This window comes from Protopterus annectens, chromosome 3.part1 (genome assembly GCF_019279795.1).
Source record: "Protopterus annectens isolate FY-2018-M chromosome 3.part1, PAN1.0, whole genome shotgun sequence".
Taxonomy (NCBI): domain Eukaryota; kingdom Metazoa; phylum Chordata; order Ceratodontiformes; family Protopteridae; genus Protopterus; species Protopterus annectens.
The window spans coordinates 1,646,362,566-1,646,390,226 of NC_056732.1; the positions used below are offsets into that span (position 1 = coordinate 1,646,362,566).

General features: G+C 36.1%; 1 protein-coding gene across 1 annotated transcript in view; it reads right to left on the bottom strand.

Annotated features, from left to right (window-relative positions):
- The window catches only part of LRRD1 (leucine rich repeats and death domain containing 1), a 418,673-nt gene that overhangs the window by 379,679 nt on the left and 11,333 nt on the right, over nt 1-27,661 (bottom strand). The window contains exon 2 of the mRNA XM_044067671.1: nt 20,544-22,100. Within this exon, the coding sequence (XP_043923606.1) occupies nt 20,544-22,064 (1,521 nt within the window). The 5' untranslated portion in view covers nt 22,065-22,100. The remainder of the gene's footprint in view (nt 1-20,543; nt 22,101-27,661) is intronic.

A 27,661-nucleotide genomic window follows, 5' to 3' on the forward strand; every position in this document is an offset into this window, starting at 1 on the left:
TTCTTTGAGAAGGTCACCATAGTAATTGGCAAAATGGTTCACACTGCCTACTTTGACCTGGCCATGGCATCTGACACAGTCCCCCATTCTGACACGGTTGACAAACTTAAGAGGTTATGTACAAACCCTTATGTAAACCATTGGATAACCTGATGGCTCACAGGCAGGACCCAGGAAGTTAGAACTGGGGAGTCATAAGCAGAGTCGCTCAGCGATAGGTCCTAGGACTGCTCCTTTTTGGCATTTACTTGTCTGAAGTCAAGGCCAATGTCAATGGCCTCTGGCTGACTAAATTTGCAGACAATTGCAAATTAGGAGCTGTCACTGAATCGTCCACTGACATAACTATTCTTCAGGAAGGGCTGACACAGACAAACAACTGGTATCAGAGCCATGGACTAAAACTAAATTCCAAAAAGTGCATAACTGTATCCTTCAGGAAGCCATCCACCCCTGGTAATTATCACATTGACAACACACTCCTAAGAGTTGACCCAGTAGACAGAGACTTGGGGACACACATAGTAATGTAGCATTTGACCATCAAATGTCTGCAGTAGTGAGGAAATCATTCTATATCGTACAACTTATAAACAAAGGTATGGTATCTAGATCCAAGGAAGTCATTGTTCCACTGTATTCAGCATTCATCACACCTATCATTGAGTACAGTGCCTCCTTTGGTATGTTCCTAACCAAGCATATCCTACAACTGGAACATCCACAGAGGTTCCCACTAAAAAAATACAGGGTGTATGTAACATGTCCTGTGCAGACTGCCTCAAGGCTCTATCCCTGTATTCTGTCTCCTACAGGCTGTTGAGGGGAGATCTATGGCTGGCATACAAGGTATTGTCAGACCCCACTCTGATGGACATCCTGCATATCCACAAAAGAAACAGTCCCAGAATTGCCCATTCTAAAGACTTAAACCTTGCTGTGATATAAATAGAACCTGCTGTAGAGACAGGTATGTATCCCAGAGGCCACCCCTTCTTTGGAACAGGCTCTCCATCCATGTGAAGCAGAGCTCCTCCCTAAACCAATACAAGTGTAACTTGGACAATTGGATCGGGTACAGGAAATTCCCTGGTTTGATGCCTATGTCTCTAATGGACACAGGCAGGTTCATCATCCATGCCCCTGCTTATAAATGTTTCACCTCCCAAGTCCCTGCTTACACTTATCAAGGGTAGCAGAACTTGTCAGAGATTTGAGTTGCATGGCTAGGCTTAAAAAGGCCCCAGTGGTCACTAGCCTGGTAAACACCTATGACATATGAACTTATAGACTTCACTGGCTACCAAGGTAGACCAGAAGCCCAATCTCCATACTTGATCTCTTACAGACTCTTACATGTCTTGTATTCTGTGTCACTAAGGACCCAGTCCTCCTTGTTCTCTTGCATATCTAAAAGACAAAAAGCACTAGAAACACTAAATCTAAGGATCTGACTCTCCACTGAAATATAAATGCAACATGATGAAAGGCTAGATTAATTATCCTACATTTACCCCATCTCTAGAATAAATTACCCTTACATCTTAAAACAAAGTGGCAGCCTCATATCCTTCAAGATTAAGCTTGATGATTGGATGGTCATCAATGAATTCATCCCTGGCTTGATCTGGTTTGTCCTTCTATACACAAGAGATGCATCATGAGGATAGGTATTGGCATGGCACAAATGACCCCATGACTTACATATGTTGTTATGATACAATGGTAGCAATGAATGTTAAGACCTCCTAAGAGGCCATTAAAAGCCTTTTCCCACAAATTCAAAGTGCTAAAGACCTTGACATCAAACCAAGTTTCAATACTGCCTTTAAAGCTATGTGTAGTGCCCAACTATCTAATAAACAGATGAATCTATTCCAATAGTACTAAATTATATACTGAAAAAAATGTATTTCAAATAAACTAGCCTCTCTGTCAATTCCAATTAATCATTTACTATTTGAAGTCCCATGTATACAATTCAAGAACTTTATACTCATGATTGCCTGCATTGCTACATCTTTTGAGCTCTTATATACACAAATTGGATGTCCAGTAACAAACCTATACTTAAGACTAAAAAACAAAACAATGAGTGTGTAGAGAACCAAATAATAAACAGGAACAATGCCATGAAGTACCATGTAAAAGTACTTTTCTTTATAAAATGTAAAAGTTGAACTCTTTTGCTCTTTACACATAAAACAGGACTTCATCAGAAGAAACTTAATCCACAAAAATTATATTTTAAACTACCTCATTCACATGTAAGATAATTAAATAAAAATTTTCACTGGTCAAAATTATTTGATTGATTAACCAATTAGCCACCAATAAAAATTATAAAATAAAAAAACACACTATCAAGAAGACATTCCTATCATAACAAGCATGGCACTAGAATATTACAAATACCTTATTAGAATCCTGAAATACTGTCACAAATCTAGATGCCCATACATAAGTAATACATAAATTATGCAAAAATGTTAAACAGATTAGTCCGTGTGTTGAAAGTAATTTATGAATACATTTAAACATGTTTTTATAAATACTTAAAAACAATTAAATACTTAATTAGCCAAGGAGGTTTAGACCAATAATGGAAATATTTAGACAGCTATAATAAGATGAAAAAGAATATTGTCAACAGATAGAGTATTTAAAGGTTGCAGTTCAGAGAGATAATATTAAACACGAGTATACTCTTTGCAATACAGATGACTAGATGACATAGCCTAGGCAAAATATATTTGATCTTTGTCTAAAAAAACAGGTTTTACTAATTCCTTCTCTCTGAACATTGTCAAAGTATGCTGGTGGTGGAAAGTGGGATGGACTAGTGCAGCCTTGGGTAGTACAGGAGTAGAGGCAGGTTTTACTTAGGTAGTCCTTTAGTAGTAGTTTGAAGTTGGAGAGGTTGGAGGTAGATCTAATTTGTAGAGAGACAGAATTCCATGTTTAGTGACACAATATACGTACAGAGTTTGGGCAGAGGATTTGTTGGATTTATATATACTGAAAAGATGTTCATTAGAATGAAGTAGTCTATTAGGGGGATAGGAATGGAGAAGAGGAGTAAAAGCAGGGTAGTCATCTACTTTGTGCATAATATTGTGTGTGGTGATAAGCTGTATGCGACAGTTCAAGCCAATTCAAAGCCTTAAGGGCAATACAGTGGTGGCTGCAATATTGTTTGTTGTTGGCAAATTTTACAGCTTTATTATAGCATGCCACCAGCTTTTTTACAGTAGCCTAATGGTTGGTTAGGATGGCTGTACCACATAAGAGAGATGGGCGAAGGTAGGTAGTGACAAGAGTGGTTTTGGTGATGATGCTAAATAAGTGTTTATGCCTGTAAAGCACTATTAATTTTTGGTGAGTCTTTTTATGTTATTTTGAGCATGCACTTCAAATTTAAGGTTATCATCTATAATCACTCCAAGAAGTTTTGTATGGGAGACTACTTCAATTTTAGCTACTTCAGTTTCAGTTTTGTTTAGTGAAAACATTTTGAAATCTGCTTTATCAGGCATATGTGATTTGGGAAAAATAGCAGTAACTTTGTTTTTCTAACAGTAGTTAGGTATTATGGAGCCTTTTCTCAAATGAGGAAATAGCTTCCTGGGTGATATGGAGGAGTTGAGGCAAGTCCCTGTATTTGTTTATAGTGTCAGTGAATGACATTATCACATTAATAACAATATCCTGTACTGTGTTTTGGAAGGAAGCCATGTTAGGTGGATGATAAGAACTATTTTTGTAGAAGATAGTGGAGGAGATACTTATGAATACATCTTTCAAAAAGTTTTAAAGAGGTAATAATATTGCAATAGGCCAAAAAGTTAGAGACACCAGCTGAGATGCCACCTTTATGAAGAGAGATAATAAAGGATGTTTCCATAGTAATTGTACATAAGATTCAGATATTGATCTGTTGATAAGGATAGACACTGGGAATGCTGTGGCATTGGTAGCTATTTTTAGGTATTCAAGTATGAGGTTGTCAGCTGCAGTGGAGCAAGGTTTGTGTTTAAGTAGAAGTATTTTTTATCACCAATGTGGAGACAGGTCTTAAGTGGACTTTGCTAGCAATGGATATAGAGGTAAATTAGGTTTAGATGGAGATACTGGGGGGGGGGGGCAGTAAAGGATGCAGCATCCCTGCTGTGTCATCATCCCTGGTAAGATCAGATCACAAAACCGTCACCTTCAAAGTCACCATTTCCTCTGACCCTCCCCCCACTAGGGTTCAACAAAAAAACTTCTACAAATTTGATTACAATTTCTTGAGGGAAATTCTAAACAGCTTCACAGTCCCCTCTCCAACAGTAGGGACTGGCACTAATGTCCAAACCTACACCAAAATAGTATATGACCACTTACATAAATGCATGTATTCAACAATGCCTGACAGGACAAAATCCTCCCCCTCAAAGAAGAGTAAACCTGTCTGGTAGACAATGACTATAAGTAAACTTTATAAGGAAAGGAAAAACTTGTTGTCTAGGACCAAGAAGGAACAGGTGCCAGATTGGAAGCAATCTCTCCTTGGCCTAAACAGGCAAATAAGGGTATTAGTGAACTACTCCAAAGCTACCTTCAGGCCAAACTGGCCACATCTACTAAAGACAATCATAAGGTCTTCTTCACATATGTCCCCAATCTAAGAGGAAACACCCAAATCTGCTCAGAATTCATGGTCAAGGACACCACATACACAAATGCCATGAATATAGCAAACCTGATGGCAGACAGGTACAGTGAAAACTTCACCCCTCTGTCCCCCATCAATAATCCAGGATATCCCCAGCACCTGCCCCATCCCTTATCTCTAGGGAACAAGTCATTACTACCCTCTCAAAGGCTAAAAAACACAGCTTCCATGGGACCCAATAACATCCCAGGCTGCATCCCATATCAACTCAGGCAGGAAATCACAACATCATTAGGCACCCTATTCAACCTAAGCCTGAGTGGCAGTTTCGTTCCAGCTGAGTGGGGGATGGCCACCATCATCCCTCTGCACAAAGGTGGAGTGTTCACCGATCCAGGCAATTACAGACCCATCAGCCTAACTAACCTGGTTTGCATGGCCATGGAACATATTAACATGGACCACATTAACAAGGACATCAGCAACTTCCAAACGCTAGATTCCACACAGTTTGGTTTTGTCAAGGGAATAACATGCCTTTTAAATCTGATACACTTCTTTGAGTCAGTCACCAAAGTCATGGATAAGGGGAAGATGGTGCATGACGCCTACCTTGACTTGGCCAAGGCCTTTGACACTGTTCCCCACATGGGCATAATAAATAATCTATCCCAGCTTGGCAAAAATCCATATGGACCAGACGGGTAGCCAACTGGATCACTGATGGAACTCTTCAGTCAAACTAGGGGAAGCTACCTCAAGTAGTAGACCCGTAATGAGTGGCATACCCCAGGGATCGGTCTTGGGGCCCTTGCTGTTTGAGATATACCTCTCCAAGGTGCAAGCCAAAACCAGAGGTCTATGGCAGGCCAAGTTTAGCATACCAGAAGAAGGTCTCACGCAGACAAATGACTGGTGACAGAAACACAGCCTCAAACTAAATGCCAAAAAATGCATCATCATCTCTTTGCGAAGAGTGACATCTCCACAAATTATCACATTAATAACAATATCCTAAGCATGCAAGTAGTTGTGAGGGACCTGAGCACTCAAGTTGACAGCAATTTAACTTTTGACCACAATTTTGCCTCCATTGTACAGACAGCTTTCTACATGGCTCACCTCATTAGTAAGGGTATTTCTTCCAGGAACAAGGAAGTCATCATTTCCCTGTATTCCTCCCTTATTAGGCCATCATCGAGTATAACGCCCCTTTCCTCACAAATCACATGCAGAGCTGGAGAGACCACAGAGGTTCCTGACCAGGAGAATCCAGGGCTTTAAAAATCTATCCTACACGGATAATCTAAAAGCCCTGTCCCTCTACTCCATCTCATACAGACTCCTCAGAGGTGATATATTTCTGGCATACAGAGCAATCTCTGACCCCACCTTAATGAAATTGCTGCATATCTGCAAGCCAAACTCCACTCATGTGACCCATACACAAAACCTCAACTTGGTCTGTGACATCAATAGGACTTGCTTGTGGGACAGATTTGTCTCCCAGAGACTCCCCCATCTGTGGAATACAGTCCAAGTCAAGCAGAGTACTTCATTATCCCTTTTTAATTTCTTCAAGCCTTTTGGGATAATATTACCATGATGGGAATGGACCCCATTCCTAAGTGAAAGTATGATTAAAGTTCAAGAAATTACTATTGTTTCAATCTTTGATGTCAACCAGAAGTGGTATTTGCAGCACCTGCACTGTGCCCAATAATAACTCCTTCTGCAAATCATATGGAGTTACATGTATTGGTAACATATCTAAATACAATTGTAGATTTTTTTTTATAAGACCCATTGCTCCTAGTACTAATGGAACTGTCTGGATATCTTTCTTCCACATTACTCATTTCTGCTGGCAAATCCTGATATTTTATGACTTTGTGTCTCTCTACATGCAAGACACTTCAGTCACTGGGTGTAGCAATTTCAATGATCAATGCCACTTTTGTCTTCTTTTCATGGATCACTATATCTGGTTTTCTTGCATCTATATTTTGAACTGTTGTTAATGGGTGAGCTCATGTGATATAGACTTAATGATGCTGTGTGGCTCATGTTTCCAGTGTTTTTCAGCTACTTCAATACCATAATGTTTACACAATCCCCAGTGCAACAGTCTTGCCACATTATTATGCCTTTCAGTATACAGCCCTTCTGCCATTAGTATGCCAAAACCAGCAACGAAGTGTGCAACTGTTTCCAATTCTGTTTTACAAAGCCTACTTTTGTCTGTTTCTCCCATATGCTTAATGGACTCTGTAAACCAACATGTGTACAGCCCACTATCTTGGGCCGCCAATATTAACCTTTTATCTTTTAGTTTGAATTTGCCTCTCCTTAACCATTCCTGCTTCGATCCTGATCAATATGAGGTTCTTCCAGAAGTTTTCCATACTGCAACTATATTTATGCATTTTCCACATTTCATGCTTTCTCATCTTATCCTTCACCTTATATTCTGTCTTTTGTTTTTTGGCCCATTCAGTTGCTGCCTGATTTCTATCTAGTTCTGGTTTTATTTCCATTCCTGCTTCACGTCGATATGCTTCTGCTAGACTAAGCAGGGAAGTCATCTTAGATTTATTCTCCTCATGTTTCAAAACTTTTACTACGTTTGGGTCTTGTGAGGTCACAGATATGTGTGCAGTTCCACGATTGCAGATCTAAACATATAATAAATTTCAAGGAGGCCCATACCTCCTTCAGATCGGGGAATATATAATCTTGGTATGCACTGATTTTTATAAATCATTTGGTGAGCATGAAGCATCCTTCTTGTTTTCTTATTTAATCTATCCAACACATTTTGGGGGCAGTCAATCACTCCAAAACTGTAAGTTCAAACAGGAACAGCAAATTGGTTTGTAGCTTGAATTTTGTTCCTTGATGTCAATGCTGTTTTCAGGATTAATTTAAGTCTTCTATAATATTCGCATTTCTTCATGTTTTATTGTTGATCCTTCATCAATTCCCAAATATTTATACACTCCTCTTGCTCAAGTTGTTTTATATCACATTCTTATCCCAGTGCTGCAGTTTTTCCTGCTTACAGGTTGCTTTTGCACACTTATCAAGGCCAAATAACATTCTTATATCATCTGAAAAAGTTTTGGTTACTTGCAGTTGTGCTTTCAGTTCCTCGTCTGATGAGTTATACAGTTTTAAATTATTGACAAAGAGAACAAAGAGAAGATGAGAAGTCTTTACACCTTGATGTTTTCTAGGAGCCAGATTAAAGCCATGGCCAAATCTGTTAAGTAGACAGAAAGCAGAAGTGATAGGGAGTCACCCTGGAATATCCCCCTTTGGATTTTTATCCCTGGAATAATAATTTGTTCTTCATCATGGCTTAATTGCGAAGTGGTCTGCCACTGTTTTGTGGTTACTGCGATGTAGTTGATCAATGTAGGATGTATCTTATACATTTTTAAGCACTCTTTTATCCATGAATGTGGGATACTATCAAATGCTTTTTTGTAGTCAATCCATGCCATACTTAGATTCTTCCCCTTTTTACAGTTCTCCATTATGACTTTATTTAGCAACAGATGATCCTTTGTTCCATATGACTTTCTTTTATTGCCCTTTTGTTCTATTGCCATGATTGAGTTTTCTTCTAAATGATTATAAACTCTTGTTGGCATCAATTCCGGTATATAGTTTACACGTAGTTGGAAGGGAAGTTATTGGTCTATAATTTTTAGGGTAGTTTGCAGGTTCACTCTTTAAGTAGGAACATTGTTTTTCCTGTTGTAAGCCAGGTTGGTGTCTGTTCAGGGTGCACATATAAATAGTTCTTACTCATGGCTAAATCCTTGTGCAAAGATATTAATACTTTTAACCAGAAGTTAAGTTTTGCATTTGGGCCTGGTGTTTCCCAGTTTGAGGCCTTTCTTAACTTTGTTTTAATCTGTCTGGCTGTTACTTCATCCCATTTCATATCCTGTACCCTTGAATTTCTTACATTTTTTTTTTACTTCTTCTATTCATTTGGCATCTTTGTTATGTTCCACAGGATCTTCATAAATACTTCTCCAAAATGTATCTATTTCTTCTTTTTTGGTGGTCTTTTGAATTCCTTTTCCCTTGTTTTCCAATTCCCTACAAAACTTTTTGGGGTAATCAATAAATTGCTTATTTTGTACTTTTCCTTTATATTTATCTGTGTATCTTTTAAGTTTTTCTGCCAGTGCTGATATTTTTAGTTTATTATTTGCAATAGTGCATGATAGATCATGATCCATTATAATATTGTGAATTTCTTTTATCACGTCTATCTTTCTGAAAATTTTTGTTGATCTGTTCCATTTTCTATACTCTAACAGTGACACTTCTTGTCTTAACTGCTTTATAGTTTTCTCTATTTGATACTTACATGATGGCATTCGATTTATCACCTTGCTTTCCCTTACTACCTTGTGTTCTTGTGGTGGAATTTTATTTGTTATTAATTTAGCTGTACAGTAATACATCCTGTTTACTTCTGTTATATTGCATGGATCTCCAGGGACAATCCTAATTACTGTGTTCATTTGTTTTATCAAACTTCTTACTTTTTGGGTTTTATTGTCCTTCTTCAGTCTATTTCTTTCAGTGAAATGCATATGTCTATCTAACTCTCTTAAATCAAGCAACTCTTCTCTTAGCTCATTTTCTTCTAAACTGGTGGCACATTTTTTGTTCCCCATTTTCTGTGGGCATTCTGCAGAAAGTTCTATAGGATCTTCCTGTGGCACATTCTCTTCAATTTCATCTTGTGTCATCCATTGCTCTGTCACATGGGGACTCACTGACTTATCAATCCTCAACATTGACTGCTCCAGAGTTGCCACAGTTTCCTGTTCCTTCCCTTGCTGTCCAGCTTCACATGACCATTTATACTGGTTTCCTGTGGAAGGCTCCAAAATATCTTCATATGGCAACTGACCAGTTGCTTCCATTCCACTGGTTTCACCTTAATTTGGATGTATATTGCTCTATCCAGCTGTGGCGATTTATGAGTTAGAGTTTCTACACTGAATCCTTCACTTCACAAGTACCCCATAACCTCAATTTCTATTTCTTTAACTTCTCCATTACTAATCTTATTTTCTACTCTTTTTCTTTGTCTTATTTTTGTATTATAAAGTTTTCCATATCTGGATTACTTTGCCTGTATTTCTCTTCAAATATCTTTGGTGCTGCTCTTTTTGTATTGATTAGTTTTGCTTTCTCCTTTGCATAAATATTACACCATATTAAATCTATTTTTCTTTCCAATGTCCATATTTTTTATTCAGATGTCTCCTGATCTTCCTGTTTCTCCTTACTCTGGGGACTCGTTCCATCATGCTGTGATGTAACCTGTGTTAGACCTTCCACACCAAATCCTTCACTTTGCAGACATTCCATAACTTCAACTTCTATTTTTTAACTTCTACTTTGCTAATCTTCTTTTCTACATTCCCTCTTTGTGATATTATTTTCTTTATTGTGAAATTTTCCATATCTGGATGCCTTTTCCTACATTTCTCTTCAAATATCTCTGGGGCTGCCTTTTTTGTATTGAATAACTTGGCTTTCTACTTTGCATAAATATTGTACCATATTGAATCTCTCTTTCTTTCCCATGTCCATATTTCTTTTTTATACTTTTCAAAAATCTCTAGGTTTTGTTGTTTATATTTTCATACTTCCTCAGAATCTTTTTTCCAAACATATCAAAGTTTCTTGGTCTGTGTAATATTTTCCACAAATCTGTTGTTTAATGAACATAAATTTTTATGAGGCTCCTAACAGTTTTTCTGGTGGAAGTATTTTTCTTTCCTCTAATTTCTCTCTTAATCTTTTTGTGTATCTAGAAATTCTGGGTTTTTTGCATAATAGTAACAATACATAATTTCATTCTTATCCTCAACAGTCCACTCTATCATCTTTATGGCTCTTCTTTGGCCTATCAGTTTTTGTGATTTTTGTGGACTGCTACTTCCTTCTACAATGGGGGGGGGTATCGTCCTCCTCCTCCTGGGCCTGGCCTAGCCCCATTGTAGGAATGTTTCCATATTTTGAGGATTCTACACTCTCATTTTTCCAGTCCTGGCACCAGTATGCCTACCAAGATTGCACACTTTATCCTGGGTCTTGTGCACCCAGCTGTCTTTTTTAATTTTTAACCTACTTCTGTCCATGATATATGCTATATAAAATGCAGTCTATATATCAGTGTCGTCTTGGTGAGATTTTGTGAAAAACAGGGTCCGCCTCATGAAGGTACTCACCAAGACTTTAGGATGAATTCAATTTCAGCAATACTACTCTCCTTAGTTTGCTGACTTATTATTTCTCCATTTGGACACAGTCTTTAAGAGGAAACTGGATGACTGGATGGGAAATAGAAAATACACCCCTGGGATTCCACCTGTGTCCCTGCTGGACAGAGGCATCAGATGCTGACTTGTGGGAACATGGGCTAATTTAATGGCTAAGCTTATAAGGGCCTCAGGGCCAGTAGCCTAGTAACTTGCTATGATCCTATGGTGTATGGAGAATGTTGTTTTTGGTCTAAACTACTGTTTGCAGTATTACTAGGATTGAGTATTATTGGGAGGTGGTAGAAACACTGGAAGAGGGTGAAGACATTTTAGTTAGGGAGGTAATGCTTTTTATGAAGTATGTATTGAATAAGGTTTCAATTTGTAATGGACAGCTATTATGAAAAGGTTTGGGGTCCTTGTTTGAGCCTGTATGTAACAGGTTACATACTGATGTCCAGAAATTTGGGGAGTCATTTTTGTGTTGAAGTTGTAGACAGCTATAATATTGTTTTTGAGCTATAATATCTAGGTTAACTTGTTTTTTACTCAGACTGCACAATTCTTTTTAAACTTGCACGTTATAGGGAGTTTTGAATTAAGCCATTCTTTCCAAACTTTGTCTCTGTTAGACACTGTAGCTTTTGCCTGGGTAGTGAGCCAAGATGAGTGGTTACTTTTCACTCTTTTTTTTTTTTTTTTTTGCAGACTGGGGTGTGGCTGTTTAAGTATTTAAGAATAAGGTATTAAATGTATTGACTGCCTCATCAAATGAAAGACTTTTAGTGACACACCAATTAAAGGCTTTCAAAGTATTACTTCCCTAACTAAAACTCTTCAGCTAGAGAACAAAGCAGCCTATGCTGAATTGCTCTTAGAAACTCTGTATATTCACGTCAATGGTTGGATAGAGACTGATGTACCTACCAGAAGTAAGACCAGACTAGCCATGGAAATGAATCACCCTGGTGGCATCCCAAATTATACAGGATACACAACAAAAGGAAAACATTATGCAAGAAACAGGAGGGGTAATTCCCATAAAGATAGAAACTCTCTCATGAAAGTAAATTGGCACTCAAGAGGGCTAATTAGGTCAAGCAAAGCCAACTCTGAGGTTAAGATAGCCTCCCAGGTGAAAGATAAACATAAGGCCTTCAACAGCTATGTCAGAAACCTCAAGGGCTGCACATAGCAATGTGCTGAACTGGTGATTGATGGTGTCTCATTCACTGAACCTGGAGACACAGCAAACATGTTAGTGGACAAATTTAGTTCCAACTTTACCCACCCCATCTCTAACCATCCCCTCAAAAATACCCTCAAATAAAACTCCTCCATCTATAACTAGGGAACATGTACTGACTGCACTCACTAAAACCAAGAGCATGGCCTTAATGGGCCACAATAACATCACAGAATGCCTCCTGAATAGTCTAAAATATGACCTATCAGGAATGCTGGAATCATTATTTAACTATAGTTTTAAAACAGGCTTTAGGCCACGTGAATGGAGCACTACATCCCTCATAAGAGAGAACCTTCAACAGATTCCGGAAACTACAAACCCATTAGTTTGACTAGTCTTATTTGCAAAGCCATGGAAAGAATTACTATGAAAATTATCAGCAAGGGCATAGCAGAACTCCAGTCTCTGGATTCATCCCAGTTTGGCATTGTCAAAGGAAGGTCATGCTTACTGAATCTGCTGGATTTCTTTGAAAAGATCACTAAGGCAATAGATGAAGGTAAAACTTTCATACTGCTTACCTAGATCTGGCTAAAGCATTTGATACAATATCCCACTTGGGCATTGTCAGCAAATTTACAGAACTTAGTATAAACCCCTTTAAAACACACTGGACAGATAGATGTCTCACTGATAAGACCCAGGAGGTTAGAATCAGTGAGGCCACCTCCACAAAGAGGCCAGTCACTAGTGGAGTCTTCCAAGGCTCTGTGCTGGGCCCACTCCTCTTTGGTATTTACTTCTCGGATGTCAAAGCCAAAGTCAAAGACCATTGGCTAACCAAGTTTGCAGATGATTGCACACCGGGAGCAGTCAATGAATCCCCCCAAGATGAGAACACCCTTCAGAAAGGTCTAATACAGACAAACACCTGGTGCCAAAGCTATGGCTTAAAACACAGTACCAAAAATGCATTATAGCACCTTTTGGGAAGTCTACCACCCTGGGTAACTATGTCATTAATAATCAACCAATATGTGTCCAAGGTAGTAAGAAAATCCTTCTATGTCACTCAGATTATAAGCAAGGGCATGGTGTCTAGGTCCAGATAGGTCATCATCCCACTGTACTCAGCACTCATCAGATCCATCATAGACTATAATGCCCCCTTCAGTATGTATCTGACCAGACACATGCAGCAAATGGAATGTCCACAAAGTTTTCTTACAAAAAGAATACAGAGAGTAAACACAATGTCCTATGCTGAACACCTCAAAGCCCTCTCCCTTTACTCAGTATCATACAGCCTTCTGAGAGGTGATCTTTGCCTGGTATACAAGGCACCCTGGACCCTGTTTTGATGAAAATTTTGCACATCCACAAAGCAAACAGCATCAGAACTACTAGATTAAAAGACCTCAATTTTGTTTGTGACATAAATAGGACAAGTTGGAGAGACAGATATATTTCTCAGAGAATTCTCATTCTCTGAAATAGGTTCCCCATCCATGTAAAGCAGAGTTCCTCACTATCCTTATTTAAGTGCAACTTGGGCAAATGGATGGGTAATCAGAAAATCACTCCTGGTTAGTTTCCTATGTCTCTAATGGACAGAGGCAGTCAATAAATCACCACTTATATAAAATCAAATTTGTGGGTCACATTTGGGTTGCATGGCTAGGCTTTTAAGGGCATTAGTGGTTGTTAGCCTAGTGTACACCTGTGAACCTATGAACATAGCTATTTTTACTGTTAAGCTTTAGAAGTGATAGTAGTATTTCAGCATTTTGTAATTTTGGGATGTTATGTGAATAGGGAGAGAGACTGTATGAACTTGGTTAAGTTAAGATTACCCCTCCTGCTTTCTTGTGTGGTCTACCAGCTCTAAAATACTGCAGTCTGAAGGGAGTAATTTAGAGTCTTTAATGTTTGACTTAAGCCAGGTTTCTGTGATGGCAAGAACATTGGGGTTATAATGTAATATTCAGGCATGTAGTTCTGTAATTGTTTTACAAATACTACTGAGGTTGATTGCACAATATTCAATTTTTTGGGGAAGACAAATGGAAGAATGATAGGGTGGGGGTTGATGTGCTTCTTTTATTAGGACAGATAGGTGGTTGCTTAATGAAGTCTGAGGTGGTAGATGAAGAAGAATTAGTTATGTCACAATTTTATAGGGGTGGTTCTTTTGTTATTTGGATTTACTGGTGAATTTTCATAGTCTGAGTTGGAGTGGACATCACCATACTGTGGATTTTTGAGAGGTACGGAGCACACCAGACCAGTATAAACCACACCGCGTAGCAACCACCAAAGATTTACTGAGCAAAACCAGCAGTCAAGCACTTTCATCTTACATCAAGACTTCATCAGAACTGATGAAGTCTTGATGTAAGATGAAAGCGCTTGACTGCTGTTTTCTGATGAAGTCATGATCTAAGAAGAAAGCGCTTGACTGCTGTTTTTGCTCAATAAATCTTTGGTGGTTGCTGTGTGGTTTATACTGGACTGGTGTGCTCCCTGGACCTCTATCAGTTTTTCTTGTTTGGTTCCTGGTTTCTCTTGTTGAATTTTTGAGAGGTAGTGTATTGATTTAAGATGTGATCTGTATGAGTTTTATTTTTTGAGTAGAGTGGTGACAGTCAAGTATTTTGTTTGTAAAATAAAGAAAAGATGCCGAGTAAACTTTAGTAGGAGAGGTGTACAGAGGTGAAACCATGCAGTGATACTTTGTTAGATAGGATGTGAGCAGCAGTAGAAAGAGACATGATGCTTGAAGAAACATTTGAAATTTCAGTGGTTCTAGAAAACAGGAAAAGTGAAGTGTAGTATATAGTATAAAGTGGAGGGTGACAGAGGTGGAGTTAAAGAAGAGAAGTAAGTGGAAAAGATTTGTTATAAGTTCATTCTAATTATGTAATAATGAGAAAGGAAATGGAGGTGTACCAATGATATTTGAAATCAGTCAGAGGCATAAAGAGCAAAGTATAACTAAGGACGCTACTAATAAAATTTAGGTGTACATAGTAGTATGAAGAGCAAATGAGGTAAATGTAATTTCTGTGGTTGGGAGGAGTGGGAGCCTGTGAGTGGTTATTTGTGAGATGATTATGTTGCAGCAGGCGGGAGGAGTTAGAGGTTTTGTGATAGGCTTTAATTTGGATAAGAAGGGGTAGGTCCAATATAAAGGAAGAGATGCCAGGTAGGGGTAGGAATGGGAGTAGGGTGAAGTGGGGAGCAAAGCTGAGCACAGAGAGGCAAAGCAGAGAGAGAGATCAAACAGGGCCCGCAGAAAAATAATCAGTCTGGATTATCAAAAAGTAAGTCAAAATGTCTTAATAGACTAGGACACATCAATAGCAGCCGATAAAAACTTCATCCTACAAATGGCCATTAATTTCCAATACAGCAATCAAGATTCTAAACCAGATCCATAAAGGATACCACAAAGTGTACACATGGGCATACTATGTGTACACAAAACCTCGACTCCTCAAACGCAAAACTGGTAAAAGGTGAACGGAAACAATAAAAGCCGGCAACTTTGAGAAAATAAAATTGCTTAATAGTTCTTCAAGTAAAACTGTTTAATGTGAGCGCTTTCGGCTAGAAAATAACCAGCCTTCTTCAGACAAAACAGTTACAAGCAACAAACAAGTTCATTTTATACTTAATTAAACATTTTTCATTGAACATCCCAATTAGAGATTTAAAGACACATTGCATCAACGAAAAATAGGTGAAAAAAACACTATAAAAACAATAAGAATAATAGAGAATAAGCAACCAAGCACCATACTACATTAATAAGTTATCCTAATATAAAAACCTTGTTCTAATAAGAACAAACCTGTTAAGATAAACTTATTTATATTTTATATATATATATATATATATATATATATATATATATATATATATATATGTAAAAATGAATATAAAATTTATCCTATTCAAATCAATATATTAATATTAATTATAGTGCAGCCTTCAATACAAATAAATACCCAACTTTATATTATGTTAAACATAATGGCAAGCACAATATTTGATTATGTCCACACCATACCTCAATAATTTAACTACACTGTAAATATCCATAAATAACTCAATCAGAAAATGTATTATTTAATATATAATATATAAAATATAAAATATCAAATATCTCAAATTCAACCAACTATATGTCCCAAAAATGTAAATTGCAGATAAACCAAATAAGTCAAATCAAAACAAATACATACATGTCATCTTTTCAATGACAGCAGTTTAAGAATGCATTTAATGGATACATTCTCATTCAGACCCGGGAAGGTATGAGCTCCCAACCTAATCTGCCATTTTAACTCATCTACTTCCAATTGCACTTGCCATGGTCCCCCTCTAATGCCTAGTGTTCTTTGTTGCAAAATAGCAAATTTGAAACTGTGACCAGGATGATCAATCACATGCTTGGCAAGTGCATTATTAACATCTCTTTTAATAATGGCATAATTGTGCTCATATATCCGTTGTTTTAGTTTCCTTTCCGTCTTGCCTATATATAATGCATTGCATTTATTACATAATGCTACATATGTTACTGCTGTACTTTCACAATTATATTTGTAATTCAACTTATGCATTTTATTATTGATAAAAACTTGGCTACCAACAATTATATATTTACATTGAGGGCACCTCCCACACTTAAACATTCCTATTTTATTCTGACGTACAGTCTCTTCTTTTCTAAAAGGGACTTTAGATTTTGCCCTCTCCTATAGGTAATCTTAGGTTCACAGCCCAATCTCGTTAACAAATTTTCATTACCTTTTACAATAATCCAATTTTTGTATAGTGCCGTTCTAACAAGAGCATGATCCGAAGAAAAAGTGGAGAGGAAACTAGTGTGATGAATTATGTTCTGCTGGACCATTCCCAATTGGTGTAAATTAACCATATTTATCTCAGGGCTTGTGTTATCTAATGAAATCTCGGCCCGGGGTTCTTTCTGGCTTGCTAACAATGGGCTGAAATGCCCAATACTTCTTTTGTGAGTAACTTCATTCTTAATAGCCCCTATTACGTGAAGTGGATACCCTCTATTGAGGAACATAGTTTCTAATAATTGACATTCTAAATCAAAATCTGTGTCATTTGTAATCATACGGGCAGCCCTAACCATTTGCCCTTTAACTACTGCCCTTTTTTGATAATAAGAATGATTACTTGAATAGTGAATAAATGAATTTGAATATGTGGGTTTTCTGTAAATTTTGCTTTTATAACAAGATTTTGAGCTATCTTTAATTAGTAAGATATCGAGAAAGCTAATGGACTTCTCACCTATAACATGGGTGAATTCTAAAAAAGTGGTGGTCTTGGAAATATTATCAATAAATGTTGGTATCTGACCTATAGCTCCTTTCCAAATACAGAACATGTCATCTTGGTATCTTGTGTACCAGGAGACATGATTCCTGAATAATGGATCTTTAAATAATAAATTACGTTCCCAAAATGCCATTACGTCATGAAATCATTATTCAAAACCAATTCTAAGAGTGTCTCTATTAAGTTAATGGTATTACTCTCCACTTTCTTTATAAGTAAGAATTCTCTAACCCACTCAATACCAGTTTTCTGAGGAATTACTGTATGTAAATCCTTGATGTCTATTGTAAGAAAACATCCATTAGGCTGAAACTCAAGCTGACTAATGTTCTTCAAAAAGCCCCATGAATCTTTGCAGATTTGTGGCTCACTTTCCAGGTATGGTTTTAGAAGAGTATCTATATATTTGGCACACCCATATGTAATTGACCCACGCCCATCGACTATTGGTCTAAAGGGTGGGTCAATCAAAGATCTATGAATTTTTAGGGTGCCAAATAAGGCTGGAGTAACAGGTGCTAACATAGATAAATAATGATATAAATCTATGTCGATAGACCCTTCTAAAAACAGATCTTCCAAATTTGCTCTAATCTTAATATATGCTCCATTAACTTAATTCAAAGAAACTTCTATGTATGCCACAGTATCAAGATGCTTACACATTTTGGCTACATAGACATTATAGTCCATGAAAACCAGACCTCCCCCCTTGTCTGGCTTCATGACTCTGATGTCACATTCATTTAACAAGTTAATACAATCATTTTCTAGTGAGTTTGTATTATATGTCGTGTGTCTTTGTTGGAACCCATCTTTAATAGCTCTAAAGTCAGCTTCACACATTTTCTCAAATATATTCAGCCCAGGATGAACTGGAGGGTTAAACAAACTGGAAACTCTGGTAGAACGAACCATACTTGAATTGTTGCCCATAAGTAAGTTTAAATTAAGCTTACAGACATACAATTTAAGATCAATAAGAGTACTGGCAATGTCCATTCTTTTACTCGGAACAAAAGTTAACCCCTTTGAAAGAAAATCAATCATCTCTTGATGAACGTCCAAAACGGTGTAATTAAATATTTTAAAGTCACCGTTTGAACTAATATGCATTCTTGGGCCATGATTCCCAATATCTACACATACTACCTCCTCCTCTGTTTCCTTTTGTTTTTCCCTTGGGGTCGATTCTGGTTGTACTGCCGGTTGCTGTTTCAGGCATTGTTGTTGGACTGAAAAACTTGTTGGTTAGATTCACCCCCCCCCTACCATTAAGATTACCAGATTGATTATTTGAATAGTTAATATTGTTGTTGTTGCTGTTATAGTTGTGCCCTAAACTATTATTACTATGATTACTGTTACTGTTGAGCCTTTCACTCCGCCTAAGTGGCTGATTAACTCTGTTATCAACCACAGGGCTTGAGTTAAGTGGTGCAACTGTTCCATTCTCATTGTTCATGTTATTGCCAACCCCCGAATCATTAACTTGCAAAAAAGATGTATTAGAAGGTGTGTTTGGGGGTGGCTTAGGATAAGCTTGTTTTTTAGAATAATCGTTAATGTCTCTAGCAATCTTTTTCCTTTTGGTAATTAAAAATTTATTTATTGCTGTTTCAATACTGGCATAAATTCTACAATATTCGAATTTATACCTAGAAAAGTCATTGTGGTTTTTAATAAGGTGGTCCAACATTTCCAACTCAGTTTTTAAGGCACAAATGTCTGTATTATAAAAATTGATGAGGGCTTGCAGAAATTCTAAACCTTGACGGTCAAACAGTTCGATGCGTTCATGGTGGAAAACCGAACCGTTAATGAGTCCTGCTGGATACCGCCATTGCCTAAGCCCTTTGGGAATTATTTTCATAGTAATGCACTCTTGCAAGTAGGAAACTTCAAGCTGAAGCTTCCTACATTTATATAATTTCATGTCAAATTCATTCATTTTATTCAAAAGATTGTTAGTCTCCTGTTCATCAATGGCATCAAGAGAGTTACCGTGTTCACATGCGCTATTAAAAAAGTTATTGTTCATAAATGCTGCAATAGAAGGAATATTAGTACTTTGATCAATCAAACCTTCTCCGCTTGCTCCCGACACAAGGTTCCTTTGAACTCCCGGCTGGTTCCTATTAACCGGGCTGGTAATAGCTGCTACCGCATCTGAACTGTTAGAAGTGCCTGCAGCCACACCTCCCATAGCTCGACTGCCGTTACTGTTACCCGGTCTGGGTGATGTCCTATTCAAACCAATAGGTGCCAAATTCTGTGAAACGCCTGGTTGCTTATTGGAAAAACTAACTTCTTTAACTTTAAAAGCAGGTAAAGCTTCAACTTTTTGTGTCAACGAATCCACTCGCACTAGTAGAACCTCCACTAAGGCGGTAAGATTACCAATAGCGTTTTCTTGACCGCTTTCATTGGTACTGCTTTCCGTAGTATCTTCCTGGGAAAACAGAGATTGCGTTGCCGCTCCGTTACCGCTCGCCATAGAAACAACACAAAACCTCGACTCCTCAAACGCAAAACTGGTAAAAGGTGAATGGAAACAATAAAAGCCGGCAACTTTGAGAAAATAAAATTGCTTAATAGTTCTTCAAGTAAAACTGTTTAATGTGAGCGCTTTTGGCTTATTCTCTATTATTCTTATTGTTTTTATAGTGTTTTTTCACCTATTTTTCATTGATGCAATGTGTCTTTAAATCTCTAATTGGGATGTTCAATGAAAAATGTTTAATTAAGTATAAAATGAACTTGTTTGTTGCTTCATACTATGTGTACACTTTGGGTTACCTTTCTGAGTGAACAGATGGCACAAGCATAGTGGTAGGCCTGTTCTTGAATTCAGAAAGTGTACACTGGTAATTATGAACCTGGCTTGTCCTGGAAAGACCATTACTATTACTACTAAACTGTGACTAAGTCTTAGAAATGACAATACTTATTATTATAAAACTAGTGACCCTGGTTGTAAACATAAAATAATGAAACTATTGCAACTTTTCCTTACCTTAAGTCCATTTTTCTGGCACAATTTCAGTTTCTTCAGTGATCTAAGCTGACATATTTCAGAAGGAAAAGACTTAAACTGATTGTCTGAAATATTCAGATCCTCAATATTTTGCAGATTCTTAATGTCTGATGGCATAAATTGCATCTGATTCTCAGACAGATCAAGAACTTGCAATCCACTTAAGTTGCAAAGTTCAGCTGGGAAAGAGTCAAATTTGTTGCATTTTAAAAGAAGAATATGAAGAAAACTCATGGAAGAAATTGATGCTGGAATACTGGATATAGCATTTTTACTAAGGTCAAGGTAATTAAGGTTTGAAAGCTTACATATATGAACAGGAAATTCAGAAAATCGGTTTTCCCTTAATTCCAGATGCTCTAAGTTTTTAGCACTCTCAATATCACCAGAAATATATGTAATACAATTTTTGTTAAGGTTTAAGTATTTTAAGATAAGAATGGAGCACAACCCAATTGGAAATTCATGAAGATTGTTATCACTGAGATCAACCTTGGTCATTCCCAAACATGATTTTATTTCAAGTGGTATATATACTAGTTTATTTCCAGAGAATTCTGTTGTTGTGAGGTTAGAAAGATAAGAAACTGCTTCTGGTATATTGCTGATTAAATTTCTGTTAATGGTTAATTCCTGCAGTTTGCTGAGGTTGCCTATATTTTGTGGCAAATGGGTTATCCTGTTATCATCAAAGGAAAGATGCTTTAGATTAACACAGTTACAAATATGTTCTGAAATGTTATTTAGCAGATTGTTGGCAAGCTGAAGCACTCTAATGTTCTGCAATTTTTCTATTCTGTCTGAAATTACTGTCAACTTGTTTCCACATAATCTGAGCTCCTCCAATTGTGCCAAACTGAAAAGTTGTACAGGCAGAAAAGTCAGTTTGTTATTATTGAGTGACAGCTCTCTTAAACACTTCAGTTCACATATTTCCTTTGGAAGGCTCTGAATTGAATTTCCTGAAAGGCTAAGTTTAATGAGTCTGGGGATGTGACAAATAACCTTGGGAAATACTGATAATGCATTGCAATCCAGGCTAAGAACATGTAAATGTTTCATATTAATGACGGACTCTGGCAGAGATGTTAGATTGTTCCCGTTTAGAATTAAAATCTCCAGCATCTGCAAGTCTCCAAAGAGGGTTGGTAGTTTTTCAATTTTATTCTGATTGGCAAAAAGCTGTCTCACATTCTTAAGCTGAACCATCTCATCCGGAAGGTGTGATATCTGATTGTTACTGATATCCAAGGCATGTAAGTGACAAAGAAACTGAATTTCTAGTGGCAGTGTTTTCAGCTTATTTCCTTCTACTGACAGTGCTTCTAGGTCTTTTAATTTTGCCAGAAAGTTAGGCAATGTCTTGAGTTCATTTCCTACTAAATGCAAACATTTCAGACTCTGAGCATGAAAGGTCTGTACAGGAATCTCCTTCAGTCCTTGAGCATTTAGATTTATTGTAAATGCAGGACTATTGCTGTCTGTGCTGGTTTCAATCATTGCTGAATGATACTTGGATGGTTGGATACTTTGTACCTGCAATATAAAATGATAATAAAAAATCAAGTAATTATTAAAACATTTCTTCTCTCTATACAGCTTTCCCCCTCTTTCTCTCTCGATCCCTCTATATATAAAATGCACATATAAAATAACCTTTCTGCTTATATATGTAATATATTGATTTATTTTATTTACTGGTTTGTTGAATGAGCACCTGAACTGATGAATGTTTTTTTATTTTTATTTCTGTCAGAACATGGGCTAACATAAATTAATACCTATACCCACATACAATACAACAAAATACATTTTTGTAAACAGTACAGAACAAAAAGCACAATACAGTATCATACAAAAATTACATTATTGTGGGACATAAATGCATGCAAAATATAAAGTGGTTGTTTTCTAAAAGACAAAATAATTCTTCCTATATGTTTAAGTCAATGTCTGCATGTATAGTTTGCACTTACACAACAGCAATTAAACCAGCTCGCAGTAAACTTAAGTTTTTAACTAGTACTAAGTTCCATAAACTTTGCACCTACAGCTGCTTTGTAAGGTGATCATGTAATAAATCATTGCAAATAATCACGTAAAGCTTTTTTTTTTCTTTCGTTGTTGGATATTTCAATATAGAAAGGTGACATAAAATAACCCAGGCTATTTGTTCTCCTTAAAGGAGCTTCCCATTTGATAAATAAATAAATTGTGAACATATATAAGCGCTTTTATCCAACAAAATTAACTTTCAGTTTGAAGCTCATTTTTTTTAATAAAAGTGCTTATTGGTACTGTATAACATATATGCTTATGTGTCAGTGGTGCAACAGGTAGCATACAGTAGATATAAAAAGTGTACACACCCTTGTTAAAACGCCAGTTTTTTGTGATATATAAAATGAGACCACAGTAAATCATTTCAAAACTTTTCCCACCTTTAATGTGATCTCTAACCTGTACAATTCAATTGAAAAACAAATCTGTTAGGGGTAAAATATAACAAATAAAATACGTACAATAAACTGGTTGCATAAGTGTGCACACTCTTACACTAATTCTTTGTTGAAGCACCTTCTGATTTAATTACAGCATTCAGTCTTCTTGGGTCAGAGTCTATCAGCATGGCACATCTTGACTTGGCAATATTTGCCCACTCTTCCTTGCAAAACCCCTCCAAATCTGTCAGATTGTGAGGGCATCTCTTGTGCACAGCCCTCTTCAGGTCACCCCACAGATTTTCTATTGGACTGAGGTCTGGGCTCTGGCTGGGCCATTCCAAAACTTTAATTGTCTTCTGGTGAAGCCATTCTTTTGTTGATTTAGATGTATGCTGAGGGTCATTGTCATGTTGAAAGATAAAATTCCTCTTCATCTTCAACTTTCTAGCAGATGCCTGAAGGTTTTGGGCCAAAAGTGACTGGTATTTGGGACTGTTCGTAATTCCCTCCACCTTGATTAAAGTCCCAGTTCCAGCTTATGAAAAACAACCACAAAGCATGGCACTCCCATCACCATGCTTCACCATGGGGATGGTGTTCTTTTGGTGATGTGAAGTGTTGTTTTGCGCCAAACATACCTTTTGGAATTGTGGCCAAAAAGTTCAACCTTTGTCTCATTAGACCTTAACACATTTTCCCACATGCTTTTGGGAGACTTGCTGTATTGTTTTGCAGATTTTAGCCAGGCCTAGATGTTTTTTCTGTGTGAGAAAAGGCTTCCATCTTCCAACCCTACCCCATAGCCCAGACATATGGAAAATATGGGAGACTGTTGTCACATGTAGTACACAACCAATACTTGCCAGACATTCCTGTAACTTCTTCAGTGTTGCTGTAGGTCTCCTGGAAGCCTCCCTGACAAGTTTTTGTCTTGTCTTTTCATCAATTTTGGAGGATGTCCAGTTCTTTGCAACATCACTGTTGTCCCTAATTTCTCCACTTTCTGGTGACTGTCTTCACTGTGTTCCCATGATATATCCAAAGCTGAGGACATATTTTTGTACCCTTCTCCTGACTTATACCTTTCAACAATGAGATCCCTTTGATGCTTTGTAAGCCATCTGCAAACCATGGCTTTTGCTGTAGCAGGCAACTGAGTAAATGTCAGGAAAATCCTACTAGGACAGCTGAATTTTTTGGGGGGTTAATCAGAGTCTCTTTAATTAATGGCAGGTGTGTACCCATGAAGACTGAATGATGTAATTAAATAAAAAGGTGCTTCAACAAAGTATTAGTTGTGTGTTTTTTATTTTCCATATTTTTTCTCCTAACAGATTTGTTTGTTTTTCAATTGAAATGTACAGGTTATAGGTCACATTAAAGGTGGGAATAGTTTCAAAATGATTTATTGTGGTTTCATTTTTTTATATCACAACAATCTGGCATTTTAACAGGGGTGTGTACACTTTTTATATTCACTGTATTTGCCTTTGGTGCAGAAGACTATGGGTTCTATTTCCACACTAGGTAGATCAATTGCGGACAGTGCTACACTCCTGAGTGTGTCACCCTTTGGATGAGACATTAAACCAAACCGCATCTGCCTGAGCTGGTGCTAGCTCAGGTGGATGTAGAAGATCCCTTGGCACCCATCCAAAAAAGATTAGGGGTCCTTCATTTATACAGAAAAAAAACTCTGTTATTTACAACATATGTACATAAGCACACATATTTACAAATGTACAGGTATACAGATATGCAATATACTTGCACATATTCATAAATTTCCTTACAATCATACTAAATTTTCATCCCTATTAGACCACTGTCTACTTTTTCCATAACCACCATCTAATTTACTTAATATTGTTGCTAAAATCCATTTACCATTGCACCAATTTCATTTTTTCTTTCATTCTATATAACCCATATGAAATAGAATAACTTTTTATCTATATTTTAACATAGTTTTACTTCTATTCTTATAATATTGATATTTAATCATATCCATGTTTATTTTATTCATTTCTTTTATATCTTTGAAAAAAATCATTACATATTTTCCTATAACTTTTTACTCTTTTACATTTCAAAAACACATCATTTCTTTTTTTCTTGACAATGTAAACATATTCTATCACTTTTCCTTTTATATGGCATATTTACTTTTACTGGTAATTTATCTATTACCAGCCTCCACAAAAAAACCTTGACGTTCTACTTTCTGATTACACCATTTGCTTCTTATTTTTACAGCTTTAAATTATTTACCTGTTAGATTTTTCAGTGGTTTTACATAGTGATGCTTTATCATTAAATTCTTATACCATACTTTTCTTTCTTTTTCTACATCATCAATTTTTATTTTCCACAAACATATGTTTTCTTAGTAACATTTTATTTCTTCATTTATACACTAGTTTTCTATACTACTCTTTTTTACCATACCTCAAACTTTATCATACTTTTATTTATACAATGTTACTACTACTCTTTGTCTTTTTTTATTTATCCACTTTAACACTTTGCACAAATTTAATAAAGTAGCATATACTACTGGGTTAATTAACCATAAACCTCCCTCCTGTTTATTTACAAACAAAACTCCAGTTTTTACTGGGTTTAATCTAGAACCCCATATAAATGAAACAATTATCTGCAATAATTCCTTTCCAAATACTGTTGGCAACATAAATACAATTACTACGTATGCTATATTTCCCAATCAGTACTGAATTTATTAAATAAACACTTTTTCTTAATAATTTATATGTTCCCCAGAAAAGATAAGTTTGTTTTATTTCTTCTATTGTTTGTTTCCCATTCAGTTTTACTTGCATCTTTATTCCTAAATGTTGTACCTAACATAGAAATTTCACTCATTGTAAAAATACATGTCCCTATCTTTACTACATCACATAAACCTTTACCTTTCTCTTTATTTAAAGCTACCCCTATCACCTCTAGACAATTATTTGTGCAAATGATTACTTTGTTTATCCAAATTTAGTTTTTTGCTATTATTATTATAAAGTCATCTACCTATGTTAACAAAACTGGAATTCTTAACTCTTCAGGTATTATATACCCTGCCTCCTTCCTTTTGTAATTCATTTCACATACTATTACACTCATAACTAATTCAAAGTGTATATAACTCATTGGGCATCCTTGTCTTACAACACTTTATGTATGCAGCTCTTGGCTTAATCAGCCATTTATAAGTATTTTTACTTTATTATTACTACAGAGTAACATAAATCATTTTCTTTCCACTTATATTATATTCTTTCATTACTCCCCATAAAAGTTAATGTCCAATTGTATCAAATGCCTTATTAAGGTTTCCTATTATGATTTTCACTTCTTCTTTTCTATTCATATTATCATCCACAATTTCTCTAACTATTATTAATAATTCTTGACAACCCTTCCCCTTTATAGTATATACACTATCTTCCATAATATTTTCCATTTTAGTTTTAAATATTTTTGTAGTCTCCAGTCTTTTAATTGTCTTCTATCCTCCTTCTTCCATATGAATAAGTACTCTACTACACAATTCTTTATACATAAAAACCTCCATTTAACCATTTATTCAAAGTCTTTTAATTTTTTTTGCCAGTCCATTAAATTTTTATACATTTCATACTCTATTCCATTTGGTTCTGCAGCCAAATCTGTATTTACTTATCCTAATAGTTTATCTAGCTCGTATAAAAAAATCTACTTTTCCAACTTCTTATTCTGTTTTCCTGTTAACTTTTTTGCTTTCCATGTTTTTTTTACTACATTCTTTTCTTTAAACATTTCTTGTATATATTGTACTGTACTATTCATAATCTCTTCCCGAGTTCTTTCTATTTCCCCTTTTACATTTTTTTATTCAGCCCATTAGACTACGATCTTCCTTTACTAATCTGCATAAGTAACTCGATACTTCTCTTTTTCCTTGTTAAAAATATCTTTGCTTATGTAACAATTCTTGTATTTTTTCTTGATTTCTTTCATACAATTATTCTTCTTTGTCAAAATACTTTCTATTATTATGTTCTAAATCTTCCAAGGCATTGTTCTATGTTCTTTTATATTTTTCTTTCTCTACTTTTCTCACATTATATTGCCACTGTAAAGAACATTTTATATATTTTTCTAAAAATATCATCGAGTATTCAGATAAATTTTTATAAAGTGTTCTCATAGTAATATTTTTCCATAACTAAATTACTAATCTCTTTCCTTCTTCATGCCATGCTCTTTTATCCTTTTTATTCTTTTGCATATTTTTATGTATTCCTTGTTTTCTTTTATCTCTAGCTATATTACAAGATGATCAGAAAATACTGTTTAAACTTCCTCCCCTTCTCCTATAACTAAACCTTCTGATACTATAAAATAATCTATTTCAGCTCTGTACATATCACTTTTTCAAGTCCATGAATTAATTTTTGTTCCAAGGTTTTAACTTGCCACTTCTTATAACTACTAACATTTTTCTTAAATTATTTTCTTTCATTTTGTGCTTACCTCTTAAATCATAATTAATGTCTCCAGTTACTGTAATATTCATATTTATCACTAATCTAAAATCAGATGAAATAAGCACCCCCTTTCTTTCACTTAACATAAGCATATAATGTTATAATTCTATAT